The sequence below is a fragment of the Acanthochromis polyacanthus genome, chromosome 14 (genome assembly GCF_021347895.1).
Source record: "Acanthochromis polyacanthus isolate Apoly-LR-REF ecotype Palm Island chromosome 14, KAUST_Apoly_ChrSc, whole genome shotgun sequence".
Taxonomy (NCBI): Eukaryota; Metazoa; Chordata; class Actinopteri; family Pomacentridae; genus Acanthochromis; species Acanthochromis polyacanthus.
This window is the reverse complement of record NC_067126.1, coordinates 8,840,451-8,861,858: the sequence shown is the minus strand read 5'-3', so window position 1 is coordinate 8,861,858 and position 21,408 is coordinate 8,840,451. Positions and strand designations below refer to the sequence as shown.

At 39.5% G+C, this 21,408-nt stretch overlaps 2 protein-coding genes across 13 annotated transcripts in view; one reads left to right on the top strand and one right to left on the bottom strand.

Moving 5' to 3' along the window:
- caska (calcium/calmodulin-dependent serine protein kinase a) overlaps positions 1–21,408 on the top strand; it is a 219,882-nt gene that overhangs the window by 133,553 nt on the left and 64,921 nt on the right. For 7 of the 12 annotated variants that reach the window (XM_051958413.1, XM_022193185.2, XM_051958408.1 and 4 more), the window contains exons 6-12: positions 12,438–12,540; positions 14,157–14,332; positions 16,212–16,334; positions 18,709–18,792; positions 18,920–19,019; positions 19,427–19,444; positions 21,164–21,285. In XM_051958413.1, the coding sequence (XP_051814373.1) occupies positions 12,438–12,540; positions 14,157–14,332; positions 16,212–16,334; positions 18,709–18,792; positions 18,920–19,019; positions 19,427–19,444; positions 21,164–21,285 (726 nt within the window). The remainder of the gene's footprint in view (positions 1–12,437; positions 12,541–14,156; positions 14,333–16,211; positions 16,335–18,708; positions 18,793–18,919; positions 19,020–19,426; positions 19,445–21,163; positions 21,286–21,408) is intronic. The other 5 variants (XM_051958414.1, XM_051958409.1, XM_022193188.2 and 2 more) reach the window with 1 other exon arrangement.
- Positions 5,358–9,399, bottom strand: LOC110950549 (probable G-protein coupled receptor 34). The gene is made up of 3 exons (XM_022193191.2): positions 9,149–9,399; positions 7,233–7,797; positions 5,358–6,943 (listed from the first exon to the last, which is right to left on the bottom strand). Exons 2-3 carry the CDS (start codon positions 7,772–7,774, stop codon positions 6,361–6,363), a joined length of 1,125 nt encoding a protein of 374 aa, XP_022048883.1. The 5' UTR covers positions 7,775–7,797; positions 9,149–9,399; the 3' UTR covers positions 5,358–6,360.

Genomic DNA, 21,408 nt, shown 5'->3' with positions numbered 1-21,408 from the left:
ATTTTAATTAAATTGCACAATTGTAAGCTTAGTGATTTCTGATTATTTTTTGATGGTTTTTTTTCAGTTTTTACTGTCTCTGGCTTTCATAAATCCTATAATTTTGCAGTCTTTCTTTACTTTTTAAAATAAAATGATTCTTTCAAACTCACAGCCAAAGGCTAATTTTTCCTGGAAATCTCTTTTACACAATATTTTTTGTAAAAGTGAGACCTATTATTATAATTTTATACATCTGTGCAAGCTCACAGATGATTATGAAACAGCTCGAGGTCTGAATGAGGAACTTTAAAACACTAATCTCTGGCATTAACTGGTGTCGTGGTTTTTACTTTTGCCCTGCATCAGCTAAAGATGTTTTAAATATCTTGGAAGGTGTTATATATGAAGGCAGAGGTATGTTGCTGCCTTCAGGATGTCAGTGACGATCATTCAGCCTTCATATTTGATTTTGAATGATCAGCAGTGTTTATTCAGCCTTCATGTAACTCACAGTGTGATCAGTGTGAACTCCAGGGAACCAGGCGGAGTAAAAATACACGAGTTCCCCTGAAAACATGATTTGTGATATTTTGGGGGGTCGATTTCAGTAAAATATTGATATTGTGCTGTTTTTTTCCGAAGCGTTTCTCTCTTTCATTGTCTCCATCGTCACGGATCGTGCATGAAATCAGGCTATTATTGATGTATGATTCATCACCCATTCACTTTAATAAAGATACCAGCATGCATGCTGTTCTTGCCGTCGCCACCGAAGCGCGTCGGCACAATATCATAAACTACACTCACTTTAACTCCAATAAAAGACAAACAAAATCAAACTTACTTTGTGCCAGCGGCCGTAAAACAAACCAAACCCCCCGTGGTGCTGAAATCAGGCAGCAGCAGCTCCTTTTCATCTGTTTTCCTATTTTTATTTCTCATAGTCTAATTAATAGCAATAAAAGCGTGAAAAGGGGCTTCATAAATGTTGTTTCTGGCCGTGAAAAAGTGCCAAATAAAGGTGAGCTCCCCTAAAAACTCTGTGTAATGATTGGAATGGTGCCATTGGTGGTTTAATGGCAGCAGATGGAGCGTTCAGTACGTCTCCATAATTCAGTGCAGACAGTTTGCTGCCTTGCATAATAAATATGATGTTTTTGATAGGTTTAGTGTAAGAATCCAGCTTGAATTTAGAATTTTTGAGCTCAGTGTTTAACATAAGTTTTGTAGGAAAGCCTGCTGTCCAGCCAAGCATTAATTACGCTGACCTTTAGCAGTTAAATCTTCATTTAAAGGCTGTATTGGGGCATCTCAGCGGCCCACGCCTGTAAAACATACACATTAACTCATTTCACAGGGATGGACAAGTGAGAGTAGTTAAAGAAATAAATCTAAACTGTGAAACTTTACCGAGCCAACAGAAGACATTTATTCAGTGGAGTCTGTGAGTTTAATGTGAGTGTACCCTCTGAGTTCATACGACTTCCATTTCTTACCAACTGTTGAGGCCTTGCAACACAGGGTTGGGGTGTTTCAATGCTTCTTTCACCACAGGTGAAAGGCATGTTGTATTTTTAGTTCCCTGCTTCTCTTTTCTGTTTTATATCGAAGTGCCCTTAAGCAAGATGCCAATGTTGAAATTTCTTCTGCTGTCTGGGAGCGAATATTCGGATCTCAAAATTAATATTCGGATACCATCGTCATGTCCGGATATTCGGGTCCAGCCCTACATTTAAGGAATTTTTACAAAACATCATGAACAACCTGAGATTTCTTAGGAAAAATAAGTTCTATTTCACCAACATTATGCCTCAGTTTGTCATTTTCACGTTACAACTTACAGCTCACAGACTCCAGATACCTGATGACAAAACATGTAATCACAGCTGTCTGGAACTGAATGTAGTTTACTTTACGATCAAAATGGCAAAAGTCAGACAAAAAGGACATAATATTATGAAACTGAAACACAAAATGACAAAACAAGATGCAAATTGACAAAAAATGGACAAATGACAAAAACAAGAGAAATAATTACAAAAGGGTGAAACAAAATGAAAAATCGATGCTCAAAACAACAAATAAAGCGGTACACAAAATGACAAAAATAGACAACACAAGTGAGACAAAAAGGAAACGCAAAACAACAAAAATGAGAAACAACAAAAATCTGACAAAAACAAGAGAAATAATTACAAAAGGGTGAAACAAAATGAAAACTCGATGCTCAAAACAACAAATAAAGCGGTACACAAAATGACAAAAATAGACAACACAAGTGAGAAAAAAAGGAAACACAAAACAACAAAAACGAAAAACGACAAAAATCTGACAAAAACAAGACAAAATATTACAAAAATACCACACAAAATGACAAAAGAACAACGAGCAATCTAGTATTTTACTTTATGATTCAAACAACTTGTCATGGTCTACAGCTTACTTTAGATTTACAGTTTTAAAGTTTAATGTCATCTCTATAATTTTTACACTGTACAAAGCATGTTTGACGCCCCTGCTTTAGTTGAAAATATTTTCAGATACCTATAATATTTTGCAAAGAAATACAGCAAATGTTTCTACTTAGGGTGTTAGAATATCTTCTGTAAAGGCAGCTTTAGACAGTCGTTTCCGTTTTATTTATTCGTCGCATTAACTGCTACACTTTCCAACAATGTCCACTTTAGTTTTTTGTCTGATAGCCATGTTTTTTCATTAGATGCTGTTGCACTAAAATGTGAACTAAATAGCATTAATAATATTTAGTGCTATTTGAGCGTTGGCACCTTTGAAAATTAGGGTCGTTCCTCAGTGTTATTTTCTGACGTTTTAAATTTCTAAGTCCCAACTGTTTGACATGCTGTTTGGTTTTATTTAAAAAGACAACCAAATCGAAGCCTAAAATGTACATTTTTTTAACCAGGATCACTTTGTTTTGCATGTCTTGATAAAAAAAATCACCAATCTTTTGCAGCAACTGTGTGAAAAACCAAAACATTATGTGCTCCTTAACGCAACCAAAAAGCCACTGTTCACTTAGCTGTGGCCAAAAATTCAGAGACTGGGAGGAAAATAAAACACAGTGGATCAATAAAAAAAAAAAATTAACATGGCTCAAACACTCTCACAGCGAACAGAGGAGCAAGTTGTTGGAGGATGTATTCAGCATGGTGACACATCTTTCTGGAGCTGAAGAGCACAGTAGTGTGGAAATCATTTAGTTTGCATAGGTTGTCAAAAAAAGAAGTATTACAATATGAAGCCACACTGTTTTTCCAGTGTTGTTAACTGGAAAAATGTTGACCATCTTAATTCCAGTACAACAAATTGTCTTGGAAGTCCAACTTTTGCTTTTTTTTGTTGTTCTATAATTTATGGCATTTTCACTGTCATACAGCCTACAACACATTTTTAAGCTTTCTCTCCTATTTGTGGTTGTTCTGTTTCCATAGAGGTGCAGGACTTTATATTTCAGTTAAAAATGATCTTACGCTGAGTAAAAATGTGACAGGAGCAAAAAAACGCTCAGAAGCTGCTTCGGGTTCAGAAGGTTAAACACAAATGCACAAATGAAGATTAAACCCCCATAAAAGCTGCTTTTTTCAAGTGATAAAATGAGAAATAAGTGCACATAATGAACATCATCACAGAGCAGAGTTCAGGTCTTACATACCACCAAAGGACGCCGGCGCCAGAAACACTCCTTTAGATTAAATATATAAAGGTGAAAACAATAGTTTGCTCACAGCGAGGTTGAACTGCTGCAGCAGCTTCTTCCTTGAACTGCAGATGTATGGTTAACGCTTCACTTCTTGTTTGTGGTCTGTGATGTCACGCTATTTATATTATCAGCTGATATCAAACAATAGAGGACGATTATCAGCCTCTGCGGTGCATTAATTAAGCTGAATATGGTGACTGTTGCTTGCGGTGCTTAACATGACTGTTCTCATGTGAAGAGCTTTCTTCTCACTTCCTTTTTTAAAAGTTTGCTTTCTTTTTTGCAGACAGACTTTGAGTTGTTTGAGTGATTCTCTGCAACTGGATAGACTTTTTTTTCCTTACATGCACATTATAGTAGTTTGTTAGTTTAAGTCGAGTCACCTCGTCTTTTCTGCACAGATGTGAGAAATGTCTGCTGCTCCTGTGGAAATGTCCTCACGCTGTTTTCTGTTTATTCTGCCTTAAGATGGCGCTGCTGTTCCAGCTGAGAAGCTCAGTTGAGCTTGTTGTCGAGGCCTCACATCTTTAACTGTCCTCCCATCAAACTGTCCAACCACACAGAGAACTGTTTAAATTCTCCTTTATTCTAAAAAAGCATGCCTTGACACACTTTTGAAAACAAGTAAAGCACATCAACCCACAATATAAAGTCCTGACACAGTCCTTAACGGAGCATGATGCTTTTTACACGCCGAACAGCTCTGACATTTACAAACATTGACTTCTTATGAGGAAAACCCCCTGCTTTCGTCTCAGTAGAAGGTCCTCTGAGTTTGCTGTAAGCTTGTGATTGCTATCATGATTGGTCATGAAAGTTCACTTCATGTTTGCCTTCTTTCCTTCAGTGTTGACTGAACTGTCCCACAATGTTGTCTTGCTGAAATATTGTTGCCTGAAGAGTCACGCAGTGTCTCAGTTTATATTTCTGCAGCATTTAAACAAATAAAGAAAGAAAATAAGGGGAAGATGAGTGATGTATCTGCGGCATATAGCTGCAGTAGTGGTTCTGTCTGTTGTTTAGATATTTCTGATTACTGGCTAGCGCAGATCAAGTTCAGGATTTCCTCAAGAACTAAAGATAAACTTGCTGCAACACCAACGTCTGTAATTAGGTCTGCCTTACTACAACTTATTTGTCTTCTGCAGTGGTTCAGCAGACCTCCCTGCAGTTCTCAGTTTTTGTTAGCAACACACAATTTAATTATCCACAAAGAGTCACTAAACCAAATATATGCACCAAAACTCAGCCACGTAGCACTTTGTTTGTATGCATTAGGGCTGTAAGTGAGGATTATTTTCAGTGTGGATTTATTTTTTTTATAAAATGTCAGTCAGTTTCCCCAATAGCTTGTTTTGTTCACAGCCCGAAGTATGTTGTTTATTGTCACAGAGGATGAAAATATCTGAAATTATTGACATTTCAGGAGTTGGAATCTGAATTTTGTCCCTTTTTAGCTAAAAACAAAAACTCAAACTGATGAATTGATAATCAAAATAGTTCATTTAAATGTTGTAAACTGCCTCATATGTGACCTGCGTTGATATTAAGGGCCGATTGTTTTTTCAGGGTCAATGCTGATAACTATCATTTTCTATGTATTTGCTGTTAAAAGTTAAATCTTGGTGTCAAAATAAGACATTTCCAACACAGATTCTTATTAAAGTTCCTTTATTTATGTTCTATATATGTTTAATCACAAGAGAACTTTTCAACATTTATTGATTGGTGATTGCTCGCGATGTGTAACCAATCAGAAAGTACTGTGGGCGGGACATTGCTCGAGACTAGAATTGGAATTTTAGTTGGAATTACAGTGACTGCAAGAATATCCTGTAGTCAACCAGGCCAATAACTATTGCATTTTGTGACTGTTACACTGGCTTTCTGATGAGCTCCTGAGCAGGTTCATGTTTATTTACACCTTTAGATGCATTAGAGACATTCTATAAACTCATCCTGATAGACTCCCATTGGAAAAGAAGTAGAACAGACTTCTATGTGATTGAAAATGATCTCTGCAACATCAGCAAACCTAGTTCTGCCAAGAAACAGACAATGATCCACAATAATAAAACCTCCTGGCTACTTTTGTGCAGGTCCATCTTGACACAGGACTTCTTCAGGTTTCTTGTGGTGTCTTGAACCAGGATCTTGGCGATGGATCTGTTGGGTCCTGCAGGGTGGCTCTGGCCCATCCCACAGATGGCTAGTTGGATTAGGATGTGCGAAATTTTGAGGCTAGGTTAGCCCTTCTGGCTCTTTGTCGTGTTTCTGAGCACTTTTTGCAGAATGGTGGGGTGTATTATCCTGATATGGGAGCCGCTGCTGCAATTAAGAGGTCTGTGGCAAAGTTCAGATCTGTCAGACTAGCTTCCATGTAAATATAAGTCAAGGCTTCCCAGCAGAACATTGACATTATTCACCATCTTTCTGTCCTTTTAATGTTGTTGCTCATTGGTGTCCATCTGTCAGACCCCGTAATGTCCTGAAACTTTGTATTATTCAAAAAGCATGTAACCATACTAAAACTGGTTTTCAAGCCTTGGTGGAAAGGTGGAAAACTTTAGTCATTGTCAACTCACATGAGAACGTCAAATATCTTGACTTCTTCCTCTGCAGTCTGGTTCACTTTGGAAAACATGGAAGCTCTACAGTTACAGTCCATCTAAGCTGCATTTAGAAGCTGCTTTATCCCTCAAATTGCTGGTTGAGCTGATGTTTGATGGTCCTCTGTCAGTCCTCACAGTCCTGCTGTCCCAGTCCAAAGTGGAGCTGCTGCTACTGCTGGCAGCAGCATCTCGAACACAAAGCACGCGGCTCACCAACCGCAAAACCTCCTTCCTCACCGAAGACGATAACAAGAAGAACATGACAGGATCCAGGCAACTGTTGAGGGCAGAAAACAGCAGAGCCACCTCGTTGGCTTTGTCCGCCACGCCTCTCCAATAGCAGGAAGTGTCAGTGATCTGGGTTTTGATGTAGAACACTCTGACCATGTGGTACGGGACGAAACAGACAGTGAAGAGGAAGAGGATGAAGAAGGACTTCCTGGCAGTCCGAGAGTAGTGGGAGGCGTTGGGCAGGTCTGGTTTGTCCTGTGACACCTTCAGGAGCTTGAGCGCGATCTTCCCATAAGACACCATCAGAGCGATGAACACGAGCCAGAAGACGACCACCACAAAGATGTTGATGTAGGCTTTCCACCGAGCGTTGTGGAGTAGCTTGTAGTGGAAACACCTGCAAACACCAAGCCTGTTATATTAGTTAATGCCACAAGAAGTAAGATTAACTCTCTGATCCACGAAACTTGCTGGCAGGTTTATTTCCAGAGAAATGGCAAAATTACACCATTTATGAGAGGAGGACACTGTAAAAACAGAAAGAATCGTCCAATTTTCAACTTTCTGACTGGCCCTGAACTAATTATGTATGACTTTTGTTAAGAAAACCAGCCAAAGCTAAGCAAAACATTGTGTTCAGAAGGTTAAATACACAGATATGAAGTGTGATCACAGCTATCACCAACCTGTCTGTATGTGAGTGGTTCTTTGACATCATGAGCACTAAACTTAAAGTAAAGGACGCTGTCCAGACGAAGGCACAGAGGGCAGCGCTCCATCTGGTGGACTTCAGTCTGTGCTGCATCCCTGCACTGCGATGGAACTTCATGTATCGATCGATGCTGATCAGCCCCAGCAGAGTGATGCTGATGTACATGTTCATGTAGAAGGCGTTGCCCACCACTTTACACAAGGTGGGATCCAGGCTCCAGATGTTCCCCTGGCTGTGGTAGAGTATCCTGAAGGGCAGACACACCACCAGCAGCAGATCCGCGAAAGCAACGTTTATGAGAAACACCCGGACCGAGTTCTTCTTCGAGTGCACGCAGAAGAAAACCCACAGAGCCACCAGGTTCCCAGCGAGACCCAGGACGAAGATTATAGAGTAGAGCACCGCCAGCGGGATCTGCAGAGCGTCGTAATCCACACAAGTGTGCTGGGAGTCGGTGGTCATGTTCATGATAGGAAACCCAGTCGGGGCGGCTGTGGTGGAGAAGTTTCTTGTCATGGTGGTTTCTGTGATCCTCAGTCCTGCAAACAGACGAGAGGAAAAAAACAGATGGGTTGTTATGAGAGTTTTTTGGTTCTCCTGGGAAAGTGTTGGGCTCTGATTAGTGCAGGTCAGTGTGATGATGGCTGAGGTCCAGATCTGTGGATTAGCTCTGAATCAGCATTAATCCTGCCTGGTAATGATGTGTAACACCAGCTGACCATCAGGAATCAAAAAGCAAAAAGAACAGCAGTGAAATAAAAAGCATGTTTAACATTTATTACATTTACAGTGCTGTGGGGAATCTGAGAGAGTTGACAGATGAACATCTTTAACCGTCTGAACCCCAAAACTTCCCGATAGTCCTTAAACAAAGCATGTTCTGTTGGGAAAATTAACCAAATCTAAGTTTAAAATTATAATAAGTCATCAAAATCACTTCAAGCTGTATGCCTTATTTAAAAATCTCACCCAAAAGTAAATTATCAACACCAGATTATGGGAAGATGTAAATATTCTAGACTCTACTGGCAAAAAATGAGGAACTTTTCCCCTGGACTGAAGGCTGTGTTAACACAAATTTAAAAGGTGGCAAATAAGAAGAAAAATTCAAATGTAAATAGTGAAATATCTAGTATGTAGACGTGCAAAAACACCAGAAACCATTGTAGACGTGATTCCAGGTTTTTGACCCTTTTTTTTGTGAAATAGATAATAAAAGTAATTCAGTTTTATTTAGGATTTAAAGCATTATAACTGTGTCACACTGCTCAAAATACATATCTCTCCATCTAGTTATGGTTGTTCTGTTTCCATAGAGGTCCAGGACTTTATATCGCAGTGAAAATGAACCCACAGTGAGCAAAAATGTGAATGAAGCAAAAAAAAACAACAAACAAACAAACAAACCCCTAACCAGTTGTTGGGTTTGGGCTTTCAGAGGGTTAATAATCTGTTAATAATCTGCTAAAACTTTTTCCGACCTCCTGCATGTCAACTTTACCAACAATAGTATTTAAATTGTTAAGAATATGATACTATTAAGATGTCACCTGTGCTTAATGTTTTATTTTTTAGTGTTGTAACACCCACAGCTAGTTGAACAGCCGTGAGTCAGTTCACTGCAAGGCTTTCACATCAGAAGATCAGTTACAGAAACAGTGGTAAAAGGAGAACAGAATTGCTTTGCTCGCACCTCACAGCAGTTAGCGGTGTAGAAAGCCAAAATATGTTGCTGCAATTTCAAAGAGGAACTTGTCAAAGTACTCACAGAGTCATTGAAGTTCACATTAAAGCGTGTGCTCCTGTTTCTTAGCGCTTGTGCGGAAGGTGAGAATATATCCTCAATCACACAAACACACATATTGTGCAGCAGAATAATAGCTTACTTACGGTGTTTGCGGTCCTTTTATTTTCCTCTGAGTCGCTTCAGTAGATCCCTTTGAGTGGAATCTGTAGGAAAAATCATCCAGAATTTGCTGTCCTGAAAAGACTTGTAAAGTTCAAGATTCTTTCCTCGTGTCATCGTGCGTTCAAGTTCCTGCTCTTAGCGGTGAATATTTGGATGCCAAATGAAAACAGGCCCTTGCTGACCATTACTATCTCTGCAGCTGTGAGCCGCAGCCCTCCCCAGCTGTGCTGTCAAACGCTGACAGAGAAAAGCTGAAGTGCAGAATGCGGTGAAAACTTTAAACTGTGGTCGGCCCTCCTCCATGCAGAGATACAGAGGAAGGCAGGGCTGTTCTCAGCAAAGACCTTCTGATTACACATGAGGGCTGAGCAGTGGGATGACAGAGCATGCTCCACTTGTGTATATACAATATGCTTTCCATTTTGGGCCCTGATTACAACATGGAGGAATCTGCAGAGTGTAGCCAACTGTGAAAGAAAAAGGCTCCAGAATCACCATTGTATGTCCTTACAGTAATTAAATCAATTTCCTCAGACAAAAGCGAGGCCGAGTTTAAAGTGCCACCCAAACTTGCAAACTCTAAATTTGGAAGCTCAGGGTCAATTGGATCATCATGGTGAAAGCCTGCAACAGAGGAAAGGCTTGTAACAGATGATGCTGTGTGCACCGTGCACAAAATTAGATTTATACATGGAGTCAACCTGGAAACTAAAGCTTCTCCTAAGCGAAGTTTCAAAACCGGTTTTGTTTCAGAAAACGTCCCGTAAACTTTTTATTTATCCTCTTTGTGTATCTATAGAAGTTGGGATGATTCAGGCAAATTTAAGCTGATCAGTAATGGCAAGAACCTATGAACAATCCTCTGTTTGCATTCACTGACACGTCATAAGAAAGATATCAATCAATAACTGATTAACTGATAATCTGTATTCAGCACAGTTTTTATTGGTCATATGCTGATATTACTGATAAAACTGCAGCACCGAGTGACGATGATACATGATGTCCTAATTAGTCCTGACTTGAGTCGTTAAGCCTCTCAGAAGACTTTGTCATGGTGCCATTTTACTGCCTGAACCCTTAAAATGCTCTTCATGAAACTAACCCTCCTGGTCTGGTTGCTAAAATTTTAAATTGTAAGACCAGACAACCAGGTACTGCAGCTAATCTACAATACGTAAAGTGTAATATTTAGGAAAATACCAAATTTTAGCCCTTTCTTTACTATGCTTGACCTGTGTTTAGGGTTATTGTCTTGTTCAAACAACCAACTGGATCCAACCTTCTGGCTGATTATTTTAGGTTTTTCGAAAAAGTAAATTTACTTTGTGTGAAGCACCGGTTCCACTGGCAGCAGAACAGCCTCAGAGCATAATACTGCCACCACCATGCTTGACTGTTTTTTTGGTGTTCTTGAGATTCTTGGGCCTCACCGTCTCTCCTCCAAACATATTTCTGTTAATTTTGACCAAATATCTCAATTTTTGCTCCATCTGACCACAGATCTTTCCTCTAGAGGGTCTTTTCTTTGTCCATGTGATCAGCAGCAAACTTCAGTCAAGCTTTAAGGCGCCTTTTCTGAAGAAAGAATTTCCTTCTTGCAAGGCAGCCTCTCAGCTCATGGCGACATTAAACAAACATGATGATAGGCACCAAGGCCAGTGTCACCAAGCTGTAGTCAATCACAGAAACGCCAGGTCAGTTAGAAAATGTGGATAACACAGATTTCAACTTCATCAAAACTGATATTTGCTGCGTGTATATTTTTGACCCTGCAGATTTAGTCATATTTGCAGAAGGCGGTAGTAAATCTACCATAGACTGTATATAAAGATGGACGTAGCATCTGGCTCCAAAAATGAAGCCCACCCGGAAGTGTCAAAAACTTGCAATATCACGCCGTCCACTAGGGTTGGCTCCAAAAAGCTTTTGCTCCATAGACCCCAATTCATTTTTGGAAAAAATTAAATTTGATAGACTGATTTTCTACAGCTCAGGATTTTTTTCCCGTTAGTTTTCATTCAGTTCAGTTTAGTTTATTGTCATATACATTAGGGTACAAGGTACCACAAGCAATGAAAAATAGTTTGCCCCCGGCACACTCTCTGCAAGCCAATACAATAAAAACAATAAATACAATTTAAAAACACATGGTCAAAATGAGAGATCAGGTGGCCGATCTTAAAATAAATCAATACTGAATTTTAAATAAATCGTTAAAGTTGGCGGAGCCAGGGGGCGTGGCTATACTTGATTGACAGTCTTGTCTGGAATGATTGACAGATCCTTTAGGGCGAACAGAAGCCTCTGCGGTAAAATGTGGGCGGGATAAGAGAGTCTTCAGCTCTCAGTCTGGCCCGCCCATAGACTGGTCCTGCCCCTAGTTGCTTTCCGGTCCAGCCTGTTTGATGACGCTTTTTACGTCACTGGCACAAAAAAATCCAAAATGGTGACCAGGAAGTAGCAAAATCCGGGCTTCATTTTCTCGGCTTGGAAACCAACAGGAGATGTCATGGTTAGTTCACGCCTGAAATCTACAAAAGAACCCAAGAAGGATGTGTTTCAGGGATTCCGTCATAGAAAATTCAGTTACAGGAGTTGTTGGAAACTATCATGAGATACACGATCTTTACTAGTGCATGGAAACTTTTGTTCGAGATGCAAATGTAACCGTGTATTTACACGTGCAATGAAGCAAGACAAAATAAATATAGCCACACATTTGTAATGAAATGAGCTTTAGGGTGTCAAAAGAGGTGAAGAGGATGTGAAAGAATCGAATGTTGCTTTTGTTAAGGCAGTCATTTGATCCCTGTAAAATAAATATTGATTCATCCGTCAGAACAATGTGAGTTTAAACATTTTACCACTGTCGCCCCACAAGTGTGTCTGGTGTGATTCATTTGCATTTTGATTTATTTCTCATTAAACAACTGCTGTTCTTTTTCTGTTGTGGTTCTGTTCCGTCAAGCAGGAGACGTCTTGGTTATAGCAGAAACAAACTTTAATTAAGTCCATGAAACTTCCAGACTGCAGCTAAAACAAACTGACATTCTGCGTCAAACACCGAAGCAAAACTTAAAATCTATATCACTTCCATGATCCTCCCACACTCGGGGGTATTTGTGTGTGGTCGTGGTGGGTGATGCTTTGAGGGTTTGGGTGTGTCTTACACATGTGATTTCTGTTATTTATAGGAGAGTGTTGCTCTTTAATTAGCAAAAAAAAGGACGACCATGAGGTCATGAGCCTGTCTCCTCTCGTTCTCAGCCTCACTGTGTGCTGCTGGCGTCCAAAGAAAACTCGGCTCCGGTGAAGTTGGGAGGGTTCGGAGTCGCCATCCAGCTCGGGGAGTCGGGACTGGTGGCAGGAGGTACAGTAAACACAACACAGACTAATTATCACGTCCCAAACACATAAACAGACATTCAAGTCAAACTGGAGGAGCATTTTCCACATTGTTGAAATAAAAACGATGATAAAAATGCTATGGTGCAGGTTTTCCCAAACCATTCTTTTGGAAAAACATTCATCTTGGATTGACCAGATAGGACCTATTCCTATGGCCCTCCATAATTTAACTTAATGTGCCAAAATAAAAACCTTTAATTCAGCATAGCTTCACTTTCCAGGAATATTGTGTGTAAATAAACCTGCGTGGAAATCATTGAAAAACAGAAGCAAATGATAGTTTTGTCTGTAAATACACGGGTGTATTGTAAAGTGGTACTGCTAATTGCTCACTTGATGTACTTTTAATGGTGGAAATTTACCAAAATGTAAAAAATACAGACTAGCAGTCCTTTTACCGTGTATATTCATGTATAAAATTACCATTTAAATGGAGACTTTGCTTTTCAGGATTCAGCACTTATCTACACAAAAAAAGACAGAAACAGAAGACCTCCAGTTGACATTATAACCACATTTACAGGCTCTTGCCGTTTATTTCTGTTGACACAATTCCCCCCAAACAGGCCTGCTGTACATGTTGGTGTTTCAGTTTAGCAAAAACATTTCCCCCCACCGCAGATGTTAAAAAAATAATCCAGTATGAATGGAGCTTAACCATTTGGACACCAAAACCCAGGAGCAAGTTTGAATGGCATGTTTTCTTTTATCTCCAAAATTACACCATTTATCAGAGCTAGGAATTGTTAAAACAGTGAAACTCAATTAGATATTGAACTTCCTGATGGTCTTTGAACTATTCATTAGAAATCTGTAAAATTACCAAAGGGATATTTCTTCAACATCACTTTCTCCAGATTTTGTTCAAAGATAACAAAAAATCTGAGAGTTTCTGCACAGTTTGCAAAAATGTTACGAGTAAATGTCTACAGTATTTAAAGTCCCCTTTTTTTCCTGTGTTGGTTTCACCTGTGGTCACTTCTGTATGGACGTTTCCATGGCAGTGGTTGATTAACGTCTTTGTCGGGGAGACTTGGCTTCCATGGTGTGGCGCTAACCCAAAACTTTAAATGTAAATAATATATCCTTGAATGGTTGGTTGCCATTTATCTTGGGGTATTCCACCGTTTTTATTCTGTATGTCTTTACTATTTTCAACATTTTGGAGGAACTTTCATGCTGTTATGTTTTATTTCAGTAGGAAACTGCCACACAATTGTAATTTTTAAGCAGGTCAACACAATTTTGAAACTTCAAAAACGGGAAAGTAATGTTTTAATGCTACACTGGACCTGAAAGACTGTGTAGTTCTTCAGTTTTTAATCAAGAAGTAGGAAGCAAGCTGGCACTAGGGGTCTGTTTCCTCTTTTGTGTGGCCTTATATTCAACATAGTAGTAACAAATCCCTATAAAATGGAGCAAGATGAAAGTTTTGTTTCAAAGTAGGAAGAAAATCTGTCAGCGCTTCCTTTTTCTAGTCCAGAGAGCCTAAAAATAGGTATTAATTAAAAATTAAAAAGGAAATTTCCATGAGTCCTTACCGTACATTGAACTGGTTCTTTGTTTTTGTATCTGCAGGTCGCGTAGGAACTCCACACTTCATGGCCCCAGAGGTGGTGAAGAGGGAACCGTACGGTAAACCTGTGGATGTCTGGGGCTGTGGAGTCATCCTCTTCATCCTCCTGTCGGGATGTCTCCCTTTTTACGGCACCAAGGACCGTTTGTTTGAAGCCATCTGCAAAGGCAAATACAAGGTCAGGGGTTTATACAAAGAACCACCACAGTCTTAAGATGTTTTATGAGGCACACTCAAGAAGTTCTGTGTCTATAAAAGGCATTCAACTTTGGCCGCCATCCCTTTAGATGTGGTGTTCTTGTGCAGTGATACTCTGTTTCCAGTGCTCCGACCACTTCTATAACATGTTCTGTCCTGTTCTGACCACTTGTAGATTTTGATTTGCGATTTCACTATGAATATGACATGACACCAGACAGCGATCTTTAGTGAAAGAACCAAGAACGTACTGATAGTTTGGTCGACATTCAGAGAGTCATGCACCATGAATTCGTCCTCCAGAGTCGGGCTGACAGTGCACAATTCTACTGTAATGTCCTGGGTAGTAATAAACAAATTAATTGGACATAAAATGTCACTTTGACATAACTGGCGTCGGTCAATTACCACCTGTGAGACTGGTAAACATATAAAGGTCTGAACACCTCAAATAGAACATTAACTGTACGTTAAGTCAAAAATGAGCTAAGAGTAAGTAGGTGTTACAATTCAAAGCTAGCTGCCATGCAAAGAGATTAAACATTGTTAGATGAGCTAAGATAAATCCAGAAACAGCACAAAGTGACAATACACTGAGTGCAACGTCAGACATCAGTACACCTACTAGATCAGCAGTAAGAGTTGCTAATGAATGCTGTTGTTAGGTCTACAACATGATATTAACCCATGTGATGGTTTACTGAGACATCAGAACAGTCAGCACTAATCACATTTTTCGGTCATAATGACACATTTATTGCTCTTCACACCCTGTGACTTCTTCCATTTCCTTAAACATGCAATTCAGACTGAGGCATCTGACATATTTTAGGAGATAAAACAATCGTCATTGATGCTGATTGACTTTAACAGGACTTCCAGGGAGCACTAGAAATATTCCAGGAGCACTGGGAGCAGTGTATTGATGCACGAAGAGGCAACTTTAAAGGAAATGTCGACCAAATTTAAATCAAGTACGTCTGTGTAGATAACTGGGTAATCATAGAACTTCAATTAAAGGCAGCTTCTAGGTTCCTGAAGATGCTTTCCTTCTCATTCAAGGGGCTTCTTCATTTCAGGTCTTTGAGATCCTAAAAGTCCAGCTGCTTTTTACTGACACTGGAAGGATCATTTAAATGTGGTCTTTTTTTAGTTTTTTTTATAGGCTGAGACTTGTTAGTTGCACCTCGTAAAGTTCTCTTTTCATTTTAACTAGTCTTCCATTCAGCTCCTTCACAGCATTACTACTGACATTTATGACCTGTTCTCTTTTGGTTGTAATCAAATAGGTAATTCAATTAGATTTTGCCGCCTTGTGTAGTCTGTTTCCCGACACAAACAGGTGATTTGGTGACTGTTTTTACCAGTGAAGACGTTGACTAAACGTACCCCAGTGACTCCAGAATTCAAGTTATTGTTGAAGTTGGTGACATACGGTTACTTTTGTTTGCAGAAAACATTCTCTATACTTGACACCTCATTTTTAATGTTAGTTGAAGGGTTTGAAGCAGAGTTGTCTAACCCTCTTTTTAGTTTTTGACAAAAATGGGTTGAAAGTTGTATGTTTTTTACAAAGTTTTAACATTCGAAGCGCCACTGTAACAATACATTTGGATTGTGGGTTAGAGCGCTTTGCCACTACAATCTAGACCACAAAATATTCCAGAACGGATATTAAACTCAGTTTGGATCATTTTGTGGGTCAGGCCACTCTGCTTCTAACCCCCTCAGTTAAGCATGCATGTCTGAAAGCGTGTTTCCATTGAGCCGCATGGACAATTTGGCACAAATCTGGAGTTTAAATTGCACAAATAATACCATGAACTTGGTGTAAAGTCTGTATTTGTTTGTTTGTGTAGATGAATCCTCGCCAGTGGAGCCAGATCTCAGAGAGCGCTAAGGATCTGGTGAGGCGAATGCTGATGCTGGATCCTGCTGAGAGGATCACCGTCTACGAGGCTCTTAACCACCCCTGGCTCAAGGTGCTGCTGCGCATTCGTAACACTGCGTCCTATTCGTTTTGTTTTGCTTATTTAAATGTCTGAGTCAAGCATTATTCAGCAGGATTGTACAGATTGACTGCAGGGAGGTCTCGAAAACTAAGAAAAACGTTCGTTATTATTGATTTCAGCTGCATCGCCACGGTGCAACAAACAAAAACTCGGCTTAAAATTCTAAAAATGTTCTTCCCGCTTTGGAAAGTGGTAAACATGCGTCGAAACGCACCCGAAGTTTGGACTTTTGTAGAAACTTTTCGTCTGTTTTGGACGCGAGCGGAATAGTAATACCATGTAGCCCCAAGCCGTCACGCAATGATCAGTCACAGCTCTTCACACAGGAAAGCAGTGACGGGGAGCTCAGGCGCTGTGGTGTTCACGCCTGTCATGTGTTGTCAGCCGGAGCTTTTATTGTGTCTTCTTCTGTGGACAGTGATGGAGGGGTACTTAAAAATGATTTCTTGACAATTCAGCTGAGAGACCTCAAATCCGTCTGGGGGCTGTCTGACACGTCTTTCAAATCCTCAAATTTCAAAGGGCGCCCTCGGTTGCAATTCCACATTGAAGTCTGCCGCAAGTGTTTCAGCTACAATTCTGACAAATCAGCATCTGCTCTCGAGGTCCGGATGAATTCGATCGTGCACCACAATCATTTGAATGCCACTTTATGGACACAATACAACACAAACCCCCAAAGCTGTGCACCACTTAAACCATAGTTCCTCTTTTCTTCTTTTATATATAGTTTTGGCCCGACCACTTCAGCCGCAGTTCTCTGTTTACATCCAGAAATATGTTGCAGCATAGCCATGTGGCAAATCTTCTGCTGCAGCTTTCTCACATCCTGACAGCAGCACAGTAACTTTGTGATGCAGCTAGTTCACCAGAACCAGACTGTTTAGCCTTTAGAGTTACTCTTTAACCCTCTAAACCCTAAAACCTCTCAGTGGGCTTGAAACGTATCATCTTAAAAAAAAAAGAAGTGTGATTTCATTGGGAAAATTAACCAAATCTCAGTCATAAATTTGTAATTTCATCAAAATCTGTTTACTCTAAATGTTTCATTTTAAACTAAACCTTCAGCTCAAACCAGATTCAGTAAAAACAGAAAAATTCTGAGCTCCTCAGTGCAACCAAGAAACCACTATTGATTCAGTTATGACCAACAGTCATGTGACAAAATTCTGCTGACCTTCAGGCAGTGTACCGAGCAGAGAGGAGACAATAAGATCCGTTAATAGAAGACTGAAACCTACTGGATCCATACAATAAATGCAGCATAGCTTGAAAGCTGTAAACAGAGGAGTAAGTTGTTGAAAGATTCATTTAGCATGGTGAAACATCTTTCTGAGATGATGTGCAGAGTTTGTAGAGATTGTAAACATGCAAATAGTTAAATATTTATTGATTTTTTTCAGTATTTGTAACACCTGTCTGCAACTGGAAGAACTTTGTATGTGTTGATTTTATGGTCTTTTACAGTTTCTGTAAAGTAAGTCAACATTTTTTGCTATTTTTATTATTTATGGCTGTCTAAGTATGTTGTAGTGTGCTTTTTTTCACAGAAACGGCTCAAGGTTCAGAGAGTTAGTTAAAAAGTCTTATTAAAGTTTTTTTGTATGTGATGTCTGAAAGGGATGTTGGTTCATGTGATTTATTGTTCTAATCTAAAAAATAAAATAAAACAAAGCCTTAGTCAACCCCAAAAAACAAACTTTGGTCAAATGAAACTGGCCCTACTCTTGAACTAATTTTTGCAGAGAAATAATAAATCTACATGTTACTTGTCAGCTAAATCTCCCACAGATGCAGCACTTTCTCTGACCAGCAAACAACTTTCTAACTTTGTGTCCAGTCCAGCTGAAAACTTGACAGAGCTTCCTAAGAACCGCAGAAGACATTATATCACTGGTGTCAAGTGTCTGAGTGCCAATCAGTCAACCACACTTTATTTGTTTTGCACAAAAGCAAAACAAAAGACATAAGAAGCAATAAAACTACACCCACCTCCCACAGACTTTCTGTCATAAATAAAGGACTTAATGAAACAGGAAGTGAGGAAATGCTTCCGTAAATAAAACCAATGAGGAAGCAGCAGAGAAAGGGTTATTCAACATTCATATAAGAACAAAAGAACACTGATAAAGACGTATAAAGCAGTTTTTATAATAGTAATAATAATAATTAAATGAATTAAATAGAAACATTTAAAAGCAGACTAACAATGCAGTTCTTGGGTTTGCTGTACAAATGTCTAAGCTCCTCATGACTAGTAAATAGTTTTTTGATGTGTGAAATCAGTGGAGTTGTGCTTGTCTAAGCTTTTTTCTTCTTCTTCTTCTTGTGTTGGATTTCTAAGGAGAGGGACCGCTATGCCTACAAAATCCACCTGCCGGAGACGGTGGAGCAGCTGAGGAAGTTCAACGCCAGGAGGAAGCTCAAGGTTCGCATCTCATCGACACGCATGAAAGTTGTGCAACTTCCGAAGCTTGTTGTCATGACACCGCATGTTTGTGATGATGAGATAAGCACGGCCGCAGATGCTCGTTTTGACGCTCGTGTTGTTTCAGGGAGCCGTTCTGGCTGCCGTGTCCAGCCACAAGTTTAACTCGTTCTACGGAGACCCGCCCGAGGAGCTCCACGACTTCTCCGATGACCCCAGCTCCTCAGGTACTCACACACCTGCTGACCCTCCATCGACAGCACACATCCTCCCTCAGATTTCCTTCCTGGTTTCATGTTTTTTTTCAAGTTCTGCTTTCTTTGTAAGGCTGGCCTCACCGCAGACTACACCAGCTGCTCTTAAACGTACAGAACACGCAGCGATCTGCTGATTATCTCATTATGCAGGTTAATAGCAGCTGCAAAGAAAACATCCCCGCAGGGCGTCTTTATCTTTTTGTTTTGCATGCAGCTCAGTGGCAGTACGCTGAGACTGAAAACACAAACAATCCACTCGTGATTTAACTGCTTCTAACTGTTTTAACTCTGATTGCAGCATCTCTGTTCATCTTCAACTGTGTTTGTTTGTTTGTTTGTTTGTGTGTCTGTTCGTATTAATGCTTCCCACCTGCTAGGACTACTAGCAGCAGAACGTAGGTATCTGTTTGTTCTCTCTGTGTCGTGTTTGCAAGTTGTGGTTTTTAACTTTAAAAATGTTTCTTGCGTCAAACCGTCTCAAGCACTTTTCAGACATTTGTTTCCTTGTGTTAATCTGACAGCATCAGATTGAATCGACACTTTTCAGTAAATGTCGCAACAGCAGTATAGATTGGATCTAGTCACATTTTTTATCACTTAATGCATTACATAAGTCTGAACTATACACACGCGATGTACCTTCAGTTCTGTAAAGTGATCTGGGAAAGGTTTTTTTTTTTCACATTTCAGCACCGATATTGATTCAAAAACATCCCAGAGAGCAAAAGACACAGTTTGCTGCCCAAATCACAAAACCTCATTCGCTTTGCTCTACAATTTCACTTCTATTACAACATAAAATGTCCATAAAAATGAATGAATGAATGAATGAATGAATGAATGAATGAATGAATGAATGGTTTATTTTTCGGTTACAAAAATTACAGCAAATAAAAAAATTTTTTCCTTTCCCGCCTTTTCTTCTCTTACTCTTTCCTCATCCCCTACTCCTCTCAAAAAAGATGAAAAAAGAAAAGAAACAAACAAAAAAAAACCAAAACCTCCAGGGAAAAAAAAAATGTACAGACAATAAGAATTTTTTACACATTCTGTAACCGAAAGAGGAATAGGCAGAAGCCGAAGCTTATTTTGCCTGTCCTATACAATCCCTAGAATCAGCGAGCATTACAGTAATACATGAAATACAAGACACAAAGGATTAAAAAAAAACAACAAGATTTTACTCTACTTTAGCCTTCTTAGTTCTTTCACATATCAGTCTCTAGCATTGTACTCTTTTATTATTTTACCTTTCAGTGCTTTTTTAAAACTCAACAGAGAATTACACAGCTTCAAATCCTCACTCACTTCCATAATGTAACACCCAGATATGAGACACATCTGTATCTGTAATGAATTTTTACTCTGATAAAGACAGAGTTTGAATGAAATCCAGGTTTTGACTAACAGGAGGTGAAGTTTGGGTCACCTGTTTAGGAGTCTTTCCTCTAAGTTTGTTAAACATCTGCAGCATCAGACAGCAGCAGGGTTCATAGGAATGATTTCTAAGAGAAAAAGCTGCTGCATTTACACTCAACAGCAGTAACCTCATTCAGTATTACCTATTTGAATTTATTGAAAGGACAGATAGCCCCATGAAATGTGGCATCTCAGTTTGCATTGAGTACTAAATACATACAAACACAACTAATACAGATCGAACCACCTCAGCTACTGAAAGTCACAGAAACACCAATAAAACAGCAAATACATCCAACACAGTTTGAGATCAAATCATTTAAAGCACGTATGAACTAAAAATTACAAATAAATGTGCATTAAAGGCATAAATAGGTTGTTTTAGGATGAGAGAAAAACATAAATTGTCCCTTAAAGATGAGATCAGACAGCAGGTATTTTACTGTCATGGTTAGATTGTCATCACACATGTAGAGCTGTTAGTGTTGAGGAAGTAAAAGTGGTTGTAGTCTTTTATTTATTTGGGCATTATTATGTATTATGCGTCATTTGGATGTACTGTAAATGACAAATATGGCTGTGTCGTCTGAATGAAAGCTACAATCCCGACACCGTTCTGCCTCACGTGTCTGAAAGGGGCTTTTTGACTTCATCCAGAAAATGTCTGGAGGTGACCGATGCATTGTGTTTTTCAGGCGCTGTGTCTCAGGTGTTGGACAGTTTAGAGGAGATCCACGCTCTGACGGACTGCAGTGAAAAGGACTTAGATTTCCTCCACAGCGTTTTCCAGGACCAGCATCTACACACACTGCTCGATGTAAGTGTCAAACCGCGACCACGGACAAAATATCCACCTTTTATGAGGCATTGATTTCCACTATAACAGTCTTTCTGCTCTGGTTTGTGGATAAGTAATGGAACAGAGTGACTATTTGTCCAG

Excerpts from the sequence above, each read along its gene's own strand:
- LOC110950549 (XM_022193191.2), bottom strand. The coding sequence starts at position 7,774 with ATGACAAGAAACTTCTCCACCACAGCCGCCCCGACTGGGTTTCCTATC. Across the intron at positions 6,944-7,232 it reads AACCACTCACATACAGACAG|GTGTTTCCACTACAAGCTAC; the intron begins GTTGGTGATAGC and ends TGGTGTTTGCAG.